The 13,248-nt window shown below is 33.5% G+C and overlaps 2 protein-coding genes across 3 annotated transcripts; both read left to right on the top strand.

Moving 5' to 3' along the window:
• The first annotated feature begins 5,457 nt into the window (after positions 1-5,457).
• LOC122083488 (homeobox-leucine zipper protein HOX3-like) lies at positions 5,458-7,357 on the top strand. The gene is made up of 4 exons (XM_042651322.1): positions 5,458-5,660; positions 6,148-6,341; positions 6,468-6,547; positions 6,746-7,357. The coding sequence occupies exons 1-4, from the start codon at positions 5,573-5,575 to the stop codon at positions 7,083-7,085; spliced, it is 702 nt and encodes a 233-aa protein (XP_042507256.1). The 5' UTR covers positions 5,458-5,572; the 3' UTR covers positions 7,086-7,357.
• Positions 7,358-9,901: 2,544 nt separating this feature from the next.
• LOC122088002 lies at positions 9,902-12,216 on the top strand. 2 transcript variants are annotated; one of them, XR_006142976.1, is made up of 3 exons: positions 9,902-10,378; positions 11,223-11,291; positions 11,972-12,216. XR_006142976.1 is itself a non-coding variant. In XM_042657173.1 (3 exons), exons 1-3 carry the CDS (start codon positions 9,908-9,910, stop codon positions 11,999-12,001), a joined length of 357 nt encoding a protein of 118 aa, XP_042513107.1. In that variant the 5' UTR covers positions 9,902-9,907; the 3' UTR covers positions 12,002-12,216. The 2 variants fall into 2 exon arrangements, 1 of the variants encoding a protein (XP_042513107.1); XM_042657173.1 differs by lacking the exon at positions 11,223-11,291 and having other exon boundaries at positions 9,902-10,137; positions 10,282-10,378.
• Positions 12,217-13,248: the final 1,032 nt, after the last annotated feature.

The raw sequence follows: 13,248 nt of genomic DNA on the forward strand, positions 1-13,248 counted from the left end.
AAAATAATTAAAAAAATATATTTATCACCATGTTTTTGTTAAGATATGTCAATGTCATATACATATTTCGAGCACACATGAGCAATGACGAGATTTTATTCTTATTAAAAGAAAAAATATGTTATATCAAGTGGGGAAAAAACATAAGGTGATTAATTTTTTGACACCTTAAAGATTATCAATAAGAAAATCCCAAACAAAATATATTAAAATCGCAAGATCTAAGTAAACAATTACTAATCAAGATTATCATGATTTTGGCTTCCATAAACCATTTCAAAGTAGAAATTTCGATGAGAATTCCTTCAACCTAATTTCATGACCTAAAAAAGGGATAGGTATCAAATATTAGTTAAGAGATAGGGACCACCACTAATTAGGTCCTACCTCAAAGATTACTCTTCCAAAAATTGGCACAATCATATGATCTTTAACAAAGTGATTATATCTTTTGGATTTGGCATTTTCCCACACCTTCAAATGGAAATGACAACAGGATCAATAATGTACCTAGGCTATATACAATGCTGGAAAGTAAAGAATCTCTAGGCTTGAATTTATCCTAGGGTGGGACTTGATCCTTCAAACATGAGACAGGTGGCCATTCATGATAACCAATAATTAAATACTTGTTGCATAATTGGGTTTGTGTTGGTAGAATGAGTTATTCTTCTTGGTTTAATATTAAACTTGGTTAGTGATCTTTAATTTCATTATGCGCTTATTTTAAAATATTTATACTTGATGCTCTATTTGTATCCACACAAAAACCCCTTAAAAAAATCAAATAAAATAACATTTTTTTTTCTTTTAAAAACTTGCATTTTTAAAGATAATATGTAGTATAGAAGTTCGATGAATTAAGAGTGTGTTTATTACAAAAAACATTCTAGTCTGTCCATTTAGTGAGATTATATTGAGAAATCTCAATAAAATTTCCTAAGATTTTATGGATAAGAAGATGGATATGGTTCTATATGTAGAATTGCCGTTGGATTTGTAGTAATGAGTATACTCAAAAAAAAAAAATTGTAACAAGGAGGGTCAATAAATAGAATGACTATTTCAACGAAGAAAACTTTAACGGGAAGTTCATTCTAAGTCTTCACCAAAAGATGAAAATATTCCTTTCCTATCACATAAGAACGTAGCTTCTCATATTGCAAGGAGAAGAAAATTCTTTTGCTTAGACAAAGAAAATGATTGATTGGATTGAAATTTAAGGATTGGTGAACTAAGTCAATATAGGATGATGTTTTTTCTTAAAAAAACCTGCATTTCGTAAGATAATATATAGTGTAGAAGTTTGATGATCAAACTAAGAGTATGTTTATTACACAAAACATTCTAGACTCTCCTTTTAGTGAGAATAAATTAATAAATCTCATTAAAATTTCTTGAGATTTTATGTATAACAAGTTGGATATGGTTCTATATTTGAAAATGTCGTTGGGTTTGTAGTAAGGAGTTTACCTAGAAAAAAAAAAGTTTGTACCAAGGAGGCTCATTAAATAGAATGACCATTTCAACAAAGAAAACTTTAACATTTGTAAAGTTAAGTTGGAGCAAATAAGCAAATCTAAGTCTTCAATAAAAGATAAAAATATTCATTTCCTAACATATAAGAACGTAGCTTCTCACATCGGTGGAGAAGAAAATTCTTTTGCTTAAACGAAGAAAATGATTGATGTGATTGAAATTTAAGGATTGGTAAACTAAGTCAATATTGGACTATGTTTCTGGATCTCCCAAAGATTTTGGTTATTCAGATACTAACTTTACTTGTAGATCGTTTAATGTGCTCAAAGTTGTGGAAAAAATTACCTCTAGATTGGACTATTGGCACTATGAAATGGATCATTCTTGTTGGAAATAAACTTTTTCTAAGCAAAGGCCAATATTTTTTTAATTCTCTTGTTCTGAAAAATCTATGCCTAATAAAAAAAAATAGATACTATTTACATGGAAATTATATGATTTTCTAAGATATTATCACTCCCCATACCCCTCTAAGAAAAAAATATATAATAAATTATCTTATATATTGTATATTTGATAAAATAGTTTGCATTGTTTTTTACATGATTTTATTTTTGAAAGAAATTTTTATGATTATTCTCCATTGAAATAAACAAAGTCTAAGTAGAAAAATATAAGAATCCAACAAGGAATAAGAAGAATTATGAGTCCACAAGATACTTGTGTCACATTGGCAAATCATGTGGTGTAACCCCCAGAATGGGGTTGAATATATTGTAACAATAGAAGTGTGAGTTAATACTATCATGAACCTTAGAAACTCCGTCAGTTATGTTTTGCTTGTTAGACTACATTCAATTCACAAGATCTTTGTGTACTTCAGAATGAGGGGGAAAAAAAAGTTGACTAAGTCTAAGGACAGAGTTCTATTGCATGCATACTTCCATATATCCAAGGGCTGGGCAAGAACCAAGGACTAAGGACCAAAGAGGTCTTGTTATTGAAGGAGTCAACTTCCCACCTTGAAAATGATATTTCTTGAATCATTAGTAGCAATTGTCAAAATAGATCATTCTTAGTTACACGGTTTTCTTGCTAATTATTTAGTAAGTCCACATCATATATTTTGTATGTGTAACCAGACAAAAATAAAAAGAAAAAAAAAAAATCAAGGTTTTAGGTATCGGTGTGGTATATATATTGGATACGACATTGATATTGTAATAGTGGTATCGAAACATGGGAGAGTATAATAGTCCAAAAAACTAAGGTATTGATATTTTGAAGGGCAAAACAATCCAATACAACCAAATTTATATCAGTATCGTTGAGATCGACACATGTGACAATACTGATATTTAAGAGCTTGATTGATTGAGGTTTACCTTATGTTTCTATCTAAAAGAAAAAAAAAAATTAATAATAATAACTTATGTTTATGGGATTTCTCGTTGGCACCTTTATAATATTAAAATAATTTATAATTTTCCTTTTTTGGCCTTTTATTTTTGGGTAATAATTAGGAGAAATAACTTGTTTGCCCTGAAATTCCCCATGCCCTGAAACATGAGAAGTAGGAGTGGGTTATAAAAAGACACCCCTGCCCTTGCCCCCCTCTGAAAACATTTTTTGTATTGAGTGTAGCGATGCGGTAAGCATCGGATGGCCGAGACGACCTCGAGGCACATGCCTAGATGTATCTGGGTATGGGGAAGGTAAGCAAAGTAGTGAACATCTTTTTGTTGCCTTAATTTTTTGCCATTATAGTAAAAAAAAAAAAATTCTTTTAGGGAAACGAGAGTAGGGTCCTCCATATGGTCAGTTCACATATATTCGAGAAATATGCATGACAATGAAATCTTTTGATAATGATACATCACTTTCAAATTATTTTTAAAAACATTTTTTTATATTTTTTATTTAAATATTTTTAAAAACAAAACAAAAGATAATTAAAAAAAAATGTCAACATCAAATTACACATATAGATATGTCATTTAGACCATCTTTTTTTTTTTTTTTCAAATGAAACCTTGAGCTTTTCCATTAAAGTGATAAAAATACAGTTAAACTGAACCTTGTGATTGGATCATATGCGCGTGCTAAGATCAATGGTGGAAGAGGCCGAAAGATTTGATTAATCATTAATTACCTAATAGAATGAAATGATAAAAAGTCAAAAGTGTTAATGGAGAGAATTTAATTACGTCAAAGGATCCCATTTAAGAATTAATATCACATTAATGAGATCATTGTTGTTTGAAATGGTTTTATTCATGGTGGATAGGATTGTATTTAAAGCAGTATTATCAAGAAGATTTGGCAAAGATATACAACTAATTATAATGACGAAGAGGGAGATTATAAGATTCCACACCGTAGCAAGGTTTTTAAAAAATGGAATCAAATCGGCGGAATCAGCCAAGTCAGATTTCGAGATTTAAGCCATTTTGAACCTATTAAGATTCTTCGGTCCAGCCTAGATCAAAACAAACCCTTATTGATTTGTTTTTGGATTAAGGTTGTAAGAATTTGATAGAAATCGAAATCAAACTTGATCAATGAAATAAAATACATCAATTGAAACTAAAGATCTGACTGAACAAGTTCAAAAAATGGGAATCCACATCCTTTGCAACTGTTGCAACATTGCTGCGAGCATTTGCTCTCAATCGCTGGATGCTCACTACAATTTTGCAGTGGCTACAAAGAATGCAGAGGCAAAAAATGATCTAAAATATGACCAATAATAACTTAATAGATAACCAAAATTCTAGAAAACCAAGATTTTTCCATTAATTTCGGTAAGTATTTGTAACATGAGATGGATCAGACTAGACCAAACGTGATAGTAGAAAAAAAAAAAAAAAAAATGAGAGAGAAGAAGAAGAAGAAGAAGAAAATAAAGATAAGAAAAATATCAAATTGGATCAAAATCTAAATTTCCTTCACTATTGGGTTTCAATTTGATCCAATGAAGGATCAAAACCGGATTAAATTGATCGATTGATACCCTTACAGAATACATAAATCCCTAGTGAACGAGCATGTGATTTTCCTTAACATGGTTAAATCCATAAGATACATCTGTCAAAACGTTATATGGGTTAAACCAATCATGAGATTTGGGGCTCATTTGATAACGTTTCAAGAAATACGTTTTTGCCGTTTCTATGTATAGAAAAGATAGAAACGGAACAAAAAGCTTTTGATAAAACTGTTTCGTTTTACTTGCTTTCAGAAATAGAAGTTAAAATTTCTACCTATTTATGATTCAAGAAACGACTTAGACGAAACGACTCGTGATCATTCTTTCACTGGTTACTATCGACTTTCAGAAACATGACTTATCAAATACTTTTAATTCTATTTCTGTTTCTAGAAACATAAATTTATGTTTCTATTATTTCTTGAAACAGAAAAATCAAAAACATTATCAAATGAGCTCTTAGATCCTTTGTGTCGCAATAAGGCATCCAATGTACATCCAAAATAAAAAACGCCTTGAGTTATATGAAACTGTCTTAGGCTCTGTGCCTTAGCATTTCTGACTTTCACATGCAGGCCAGATGCCCCGTTGAGCAACGCAGAAATTCGATGAGGAGTTTCTTGACATTAGAGGGTTCATGGAGCGTGATGGTGCTGATGTATTCTAGATAAGATTTCCAAGCCGAATCTTTTGGCCAGATTTTTTAGATTATAATCACATGGTCTTTTCTCATCTGTTTTGTTCACATATCTTATGGACTACCAATCATTTCGCCAGCCAACCTGCAAGCCGACAAGCCGACTCGGTATCGTCTAAATGGGAAACCTGCCGGTTATTCCCCTACAGTGATCCCCTCTGTTTCGACACGTGTCCATCATCTGACGGTTAGAAACTTTTTCCATTTTGACAGGACGACCCAAGTCAATGAAAACCCTAGGGAAACCCAATCGGATTCCCACTTCCCCACTCCTCTCTCCTCTCTCCTCTCTCCTCTCTCCTCTCTCCTGTATTTATATCTTCACCCTTATCTTAGCTTTTCCCCCATTTCACCTCTTTGTCCTGAAGCCTCTGTTCTGGTCTTCTTCGACTCTTCTCTGCAATTCCATGGCGGTTCTTCCTATAACCCCTTCTTGCTTGGAGTTAACCATTTCAGTTCCTGGTTTCTCTTCATCTCCGTCTCTTCCATCTTCTGGTAAGCGTGAGAGATCAAAAATACTAATTTTTTTTTTAGGGAAAAAAAAGGAAAAAAAGAATCTTGACAATATCTGTCATTGTATGATTGTTCAGGCATCTCCCAAATAAATTTCTTATTTTTATTCTTTCTTCTTCTAGAGGTTTGAAGAAGGTTAATGTTCTTAAATATTCTAGTTTGGTTCTTTATTCTCTTTTTGGGTTTTCATGTCTGGGATCTCTGGATTTTTACTTGGGTTTCTCGCATTTTCGTCCTCTCCTCCTGATTCTCCTTTTCTCCTTTTGTTTATTAGAAAGTACGGTTTTTTGTCATCATCTTTATGCATTTTGCCCCTTTCTTTTTCACCCACTCTGCTTTCTCTCTTCGTTTCTGTTCATATCTTCTCATCTGTTTGCAGAGCTTCTTTAGTCTCTACTTTACTTTCTGGTTTATGTCAAACACACGTGACGAGATGGGTTTAATTTTTTGTATTTGTATACTGTAACAGAAGGAGGCTGCGTGATGAGAGACTTGGACATAAATCAAGTTCCTTCAGGAACAGAGGAAGAGTGGATGATGATGGGAAGCGCAGAGGACGAAGACGAATGCGTTGGTGGCCCTCCCCGTAAGAAGCTTCGCCTCACAAAGGAGCAGTCTCGTCTCCTCGAAGAAAGCTTCAGAGAAAACCATACCCTGAATCCTGTAAGTCATGAATCGTGATCAGTGATCACCCCTTTGTTGAAAAAAAAAAAAAAGCTTCTTCTTTGTCCTCTTCTTCTGGTTTCATCTAAAAGTTCCTAATTTTTCTGGGTTTCTTTCCATGTGCAGAAGCAAAAAGAAGCTCTGGCGTTACAGTTGAAGCTAAAACCACGGCAAGTAGAAGTCTGGTTTCAAAACCGCAGAGCCAGGTACTTCAACTTTGTCTTCTCCGTTTACTTTGATTTTTTTATTTTCTTTCTCAGAACTCAGGAAGGAAGAAGACTCTCTGGTCATGGTCTTTCCAGTCTCTTCTTCCGTTGCAATAACTTGAGAATCAGATTCAATTCCTACTTGAGGATATTTTAGTCATTTCATTGGTGGTTGAAGTGATCGAAATGACAAAACAGGACAAAGTTGAAGCAGACGGAGATGGAATGCGAGTACCTGAAGAGGTGGTTCGGGTCGCTGACGGAGGAGAATCGGAGATTACAGAGAGAGGTGGAGGAGCTGAGAGCCATGAAGGTGGGGCCACCGACGGTGATGTCTCCGCACAGCTGCGAACCCATGCCGGCATCGACCCTGTCGATGTGCCCGAGGTGCGAACGTGTGACGAGCACAAGTAACACCCTATCACTCGACAAGGGCCCCACAATCTCGACGGCTATTGTTCCCTTGTCCTTCCATCATCCCAATACTAAGACCCCACCAGTCGTCCACCACACCAGACATCCTTCCGCCGCTTGTTGAGCCTAAATCTGGGCCCCACCCCATTCGCACAAGAACATGTTCAACCAAAATAGAGAGAGAGAGTGTAAATTTTCTTTTCTTCAAGTCAAAGAGGTTACTGGGATGACTTTTAGATTTGACTTTCTATTGACTGAAATGGTATCGGACGGTTAGGATCATTTGATTTTAGTTTTTGTGGTATTGTATAGTGCCTAATCAATTAGGGGAAAGAAGTATTTTGATGTAAAGAACCATATTATCAATTTACCTAGATTATTGAGGGAGGTTTTCTATTCTTTTTTCTTTTTTTCTTTTTTTTTTTAATATATATAAATGAAGGAATAGTAATAACTTGTTGTGAGAGAGTGAAATGACTGAAAAAGTCAGGTGGTGGCTTTGATTAGGGTTGAAAGGGGAAAAGGATCCCACGCTTCCATAAACATCATCATAGTCACCATCAAATTGCTTGGTCCCACCTAAGAAGTCATGCTTCTCATGCGCGTGCCGGGTAAGGCTTAATTGTTTTAGTGAGAGATTTGACCAAATAAATAAGGTACCCAAAAAAAAAAAAACCCTAAAAGGCTGGGTGCCCTACACCTGGATATAGGTCCAAGTAACCGTCACATTAATGAAAGATGGAAATCTCGTCTTTATTGATGTTTTCTCATGTTTTTACATTTAGGGATGTTGATCTGTTGGGTCCGGTCGGTCTCGATTAGGCTGGGCTAATTTTTAGGGTTGCATCATGATTGTCTTTTAATTAAACGGGCTTAACTAGTGTAGGCATGGTACGGTTAATAATTGGGCTGGTCCGTCTTGAGCTGTAATAAACGTCAGTCTTGAGCTTTAATCGAGCTGTCATAAACGGATCTTAATTAGGCTTAACTGGGTTATAGATCTATTTAACTTTAAATGGGTTTTAAATGGGTTCTCTATAAAATTAGTCTCTTAAATGTGCTTGAAGATGAATATTAATAAAATGAGACAAAGATGGGCATAGCAAAAGAAAGATTCTATAATTAAAATGGATTAAGTCAAAGATGCACAGAGTAGCTAAGTTAATAAGCTATTCGGTCTTAAACCCACAAAACTCAATTAATTAAATTATGCCTACACAATCTAAGTTTAGCAAGTTGAAATCAATTAAATTATATCTAAAAAAGATGAATGTTCAAATAACAATCACCACCATCTCAATTGTACATATCACATAGTTTTACCATTAAATACAAATAGTATTAAAAAAAATAATAAAACATAAGTAGTATTAATGGGTCGGGTTTAAAGGAATCGGTTTAAGTTGGGCTTGTAAATGTGTAGGGCCGATTGGGTGCTCGTCGGGGTAGGTTGCTGCACCATGTACTACCTATTTATAAACATGTGGGGCTCAAGCCCACGTTTATTAATCAGGTAGGCCTAGGTCAGGCTATAAACTTGTCGAGCTCAAATCTGGCCTACCGGTGCGGGCCTAGAATTGACACCCCTACTTACATTGGCCCCTTTGCTAGTGTAGGATTATGCTACACCCCATACACAAGGCCAAAATGATTGTTACATCACTCATTAAAGGCAAAAATCCTATACCTATTGGTGCATCCACATGTGCTCTCATTGCCCTCCACTAGTGTAGGGGCAACCATCACGATGCCTTTTAGGAAACCCTCTCCCATATTCCAATATTACTAATATGAACAAAGAAGGATAAAAGGCAGGATGCCCCTCCCCCCTCACCCTAAGACAATTGGAAGGGCGAAATGATGGCACCACCTCATGAAAGTTAGAAATCTTGCCACTATTGATGCTTGTACCAGTGTTTTCATTACTCTCCTTATTGGTGTTGGAGCCACGCCGCCTTTTTGGAAACCCTCTTCCTATTGTTAATATTACACTCACGTATTATATATATATATATATATATATAATTTTCTTTTACAATAATGCATCGGCTGATATTTATCAATATTGAGGGAACCTGATATTGATATTCCACTGATTTGGTCTGTAAATAGGTTAAAATGTGACATTTTCTAGTAAGAAAAAAATGAAAAATTTATTTATTTATTTATTTATTTTTTTTAACTTGAAATTTGCATGATACAGTTGATCCATATAGATATCAATATACCATATCTAAAAACCTTGATCTCGATTGTTTAAAATATCCTATCCCCTAATGTAATGAGGTCGAATTGGTATTTGAATAATTGAACAAGCATAGACTTAAATGAGCATAATCTCTCTCTCTCTGTTTTTTTTTTTTTTTTTTTTATTTAAGATCTTGTCCGTTGATGAATGCCATCTTCCATTAGGATTTTCACCAGACACATAAGAGATGCGTGTATATATATCATACTATTATATAAAAGTATGTACTCATGTTTCGTGGCTAATCTTTCTATTGACTATTTTACCCTTCATATTTATTGAAATTCTTTTTTTTTTCTTATCATTTTGTCATTATTTTTTAATTCTCCCAAATTGTTGGTACCCTTTCTATTTTTTATCTAAATTTTTCTTATTTTTATTTAATTTTTAAAATTTAACAAATCTTTACCCACCAATAATAGAATCAAAGAGAGAGTTGGGAAGAGAGAATTTAGGATCTTGAGTTGGTAGAGAATTTATTCCCTTTCCTTCTCTATCCCAAACTCTCCCCTTGCCTACGATCTCCCTCCTCTCTATATTTTCATCTTTTTTTCCTTAATAGATAAGAGAATTTATTGGATTTCAAAAAGTAACAAATCTTTACCTCTCTCTTTGTAAAATATCATTTATATAATAATATCATTCTATATATATTTACACCAAAAAATAAAAAATAGAAGCTACAAGAAAGGAGAGAGATGAAGAATAAGGCAATCTTCCTGACAGTTGCGGAGAAGTGCAAAGTATCATCCCTTCATCGCCCACACTCCACACACGCATCCACTACTTTTCTTCTTCTTCTTCATATTTGGTCTCAGTTTAATCTTTTCTTTTTGGTATGTTGTGTGAGATCTGAGATGGCGCAGACCATTTTGGCTTCAAACTGGCAAGGCCGTCTTAATACCATCAAAGCTGATGCTAAGGGAAGGTAAGTTTTAAAATTGACATAATACAGAAAAATTAGCCCATCTCTTCATTCGTAATCATATATCTCATATCTATCTGTGATGAAACTCACCATTGCTTTAAAGTAATGGATTCCTTAATATGATTATATTGTTCTTCTCACTAGTGGTAGCAAGGAAGAAATTCATACTTCAAAGATTAAGTACCTATTCAAGAAGGGGAAGCCGTACATTCGGATACCATCAAACGATTTGCACAATGTGGTAAAGAGTTTTTTTTTTTTTTTTTTTTTTTTCTGATTTGTGTTTCTTCTTATGGTTCTTTGTCCTTGTGCTTTCCCTTTTTTTTTGTTTTTTCAAGATACTATGTTTACTTGTTATGGTTTATCCAAAAGCTGATTCCCCAAAATTGTGCTATTCTAAGTCAATTACTTAAAGTAGCTCTTAGGAAATTGCAAATGATTCTTTCAATACGTATGCTATTTTCTGTTTTCCAACAAATTTAGGGAGAGAGTGTGTTTTGCAGCCATGAATGCCATTATAAGGAGATGTTGTTGGACGGGCAACTAAGAAGCATGATTTGTATCAAGATCTTAGAATCTGTCCTTGCACTCTTCCCATTTCTTCTCTCTATCTCTGTTTTGGGTTTTTTGCAGTTTGAAGTTGGATTATTTTGTAAATTCTCAAATTTTTTTTAGAATACCAGTATCAATCAAACCATCAATCAATCCAAGGAATGGAGACTCCAGAATAGACGAAGTTGATTCAAAGATTGTGGATCAAGCAAAAGAGTATTAATCTGCTTGGATATACAACTGACCTACTTTAATTTAGGTGTTTCTTCATCATGTTCATGTAGATTTCCTTGTTTTTCCTCCATTGTTCTTGTTGTTTTCTCATTAAAAAATATTTTAAAAAAAAAATGAAAAAAGCTAAGAAGCATAGAATATTATGGAGATGGATTTTGATAGTGATTATTGAAGGAGACTGAGGTTGGTGTTTTTATTCATAGTTTTTCTTTTTCATAAGGTAAATGATTGATGAACTTTGCCATTATGTTTCTTTCTTTATTTTATAAACTAAACATAATCATTTAAACCAATTGTAGATTCTTTCTGCAACTTAGAAAGGCAGACTATTGAAAAGTGAATCGACTTCGTTTTTACAACTTAGACAGGTTCCTCTCTCTCTCTCTCTCTCTCTCTCTTTCTCTCCATGACCTCAATTGCAACCATCCCTTGTAGAGAAGGATCACCACCACCCCTGGTCCAGTGCTCTCTCTTTGATCTTTCCCGGTTGGGGTTAACCTCCGATTTCACTCCCTGCCTTTTCAGCACCATAGATTAAAATATTCTAATATAAACAACAATTGTTTAATTGAAATCTCTTGATATTTTAATTTATTATTATTATTTTTCAATTCTCTTCGCTCCCTACTTAGTTTGTCAAAGAATGTTTGTATTTTTATAAACATAAGAAAGTATATGCCTCTATATACTAAACTGAAAATTACAAGTTTTCATTATAAATAAGTTATGTTTTAGAGAATGCAACTCATGCTCTGTTTTACGTTATTACTTTCTTATAAAAATTTGAGCTTGATGTTAAAATTTAGAGGATCATCTAATACCTGAAATTCATTTATTATTTATTGTTGACATGGAGACAATAAGCCTTACAAAAAAACAAAAAAAAGACATGGAGATAATCCTCCTGAGCAAAATTTAGAGAAGTTTTTCTTGAAATTTGGATGATTTGTTCTCTTTTGATGGCTAATATTTTTTCGGTCCTGCTATCCTATGTGTATATTATGTTCAATTTCAACTTTTAATTTAATGTTTATACTTTGTTTCTCAGATCACCAAACAATCATCTCAAGAGTTGTGAAGAGATTACACTGACAGGTTTTAGTCTTGGATAATTGGTGCTTGCATTTGAGATTTTTTTTTTTTTTAATATTCTATCTGAAAATATATTGGAATTGTACAATCTATAAGTGAATTTTTGGTTTTATTTTGTTTACAAATCAGATCCCCACCGAAGGAAATCCTTATATTCCTTTTTTCATTAATGAGGTCTAAAGTCTTTAGCAATTTTTTTTATGTTATTGATACTTATAGTTTCTAATATTCTGAATGCCAAGTATTGTTCAACATTTGACAGGGGACTTTTGCTCTTTATAGGACATTAGAATGGATATACCTCCTCTTGCAAAGATTCCAGAAATTAGTTCAATGGAAGAAGAGTGTGCTTCTTCTATAGCCTATGCTTCTTCATCCTATGATTGCACTTTTGAATTTATAGGAATAAAAAATGCAAGGCAAAAATGATACCATTTGGTTTTCATCTCGAAGCATTATTGTGTCATTCATAATGCCCTATAGACCTTTCAAGATACCATTTTCCTCTGAGCTTATCTAACATTGAAAATAAACTTCAGTTCCAAGAACATTGTGTCAAACAAACAACATATACTAAAGTAGAATGCATTCTAAAGTCACAATAACATTTTTTATATCAATGTATATACATTCACATATTTGACTTATTTGTGATTCAAGAAAGTAATTTTTCTTTAATCAAGAAAAAAAAAAAAGTGAAAAAAAATGCATTATTGATAGATGAATTGAGGATAACATTTATTATATTATTATTTTGAGTTGAGCACCTCTCTCTCTCTCTCTCAAACTCTATCTCACTTTCAAATCTTCTCACCCTTAACATATGGTTACACGTGCATTTGCACGTGTAATTTTTACTAGTATATATATATATATATATATTTGGCTTATTTGATTCTTAGTAACAATAATCCACCGTCATGCTCTTTACTTAAATCGTAAATGCATAGATGGAGAATCAAACTTGGGACCGTGAGTCTATTCACACAATCCCCAATTCGTCCAGACCATCTGGGCAACCCACAGATGGATCCCAGACACATAGGAAAATGAAATAAGACTACGAAACAGTGTTTGTGCTTGATTCTACTTCACCATGAGCCTAAATGTACGAAACATTAATGAGTAGTGTTCTTTAATTTAACTCTTCATTCTATAGATCTATGTCTATATCGATTCGAATCAGCCAATACAATCGATTAAAAAACAATACCTCAAACCATGATGGCTAGA

This window comes from Macadamia integrifolia, chromosome 1 (genome assembly GCF_013358625.1).
Source record: "Macadamia integrifolia cultivar HAES 741 chromosome 1, SCU_Mint_v3, whole genome shotgun sequence".
NCBI lineage: Eukaryota > Viridiplantae > Streptophyta > Magnoliopsida > Proteales > Proteaceae > Macadamia > Macadamia integrifolia.

What these genes read in the sequence shown, in the direction of transcription:
- LOC122083488 (XM_042651322.1), top strand. Translation starts at nt 5,573, where the DNA reads ATGGCGGTTCTTCCTATAACCCCTTCTTGCTTGGAGTTAACCATTTCA. An exon ending in TCCGTCTCTTCCATCTTCTG is followed by an intron (nt 5,661 to 6,147) that starts GTAAGCGTGAGA and finishes ATACTGTAACAG; the next exon opens with AAGGAGGCTGCGTGATGAGA. An exon ending in TTTCAAAACCGCAGAGCCAG is followed by an intron (nt 6,548 to 6,745) that starts GTACTTCAACTT and finishes ATGACAAAACAG; the next exon opens with GACAAAGTTGAAGCAGACGG.
- LOC122088002 (XM_042657173.1), top strand. Translation starts at nt 9,908, where the DNA reads ATGAAGAATAAGGCAATCTTCCTGACAGTTGCGGAGAAGTGCAAAGTA. An exon ending in AAAGCTGATGCTAAGGGAAG is followed by an intron (nt 10,138 to 10,281) that starts GTAAGTTTTAAA and finishes TCTTCTCACTAG; the next exon opens with TGGTAGCAAGGAAGAAATTC. An exon ending in CAAACGATTTGCACAATGTG is followed by an intron (nt 10,379 to 11,971) that starts GTAAAGAGTTTT and finishes TTTGTTTCTCAG; the next exon opens with ATCACCAAACAATCATCTCA.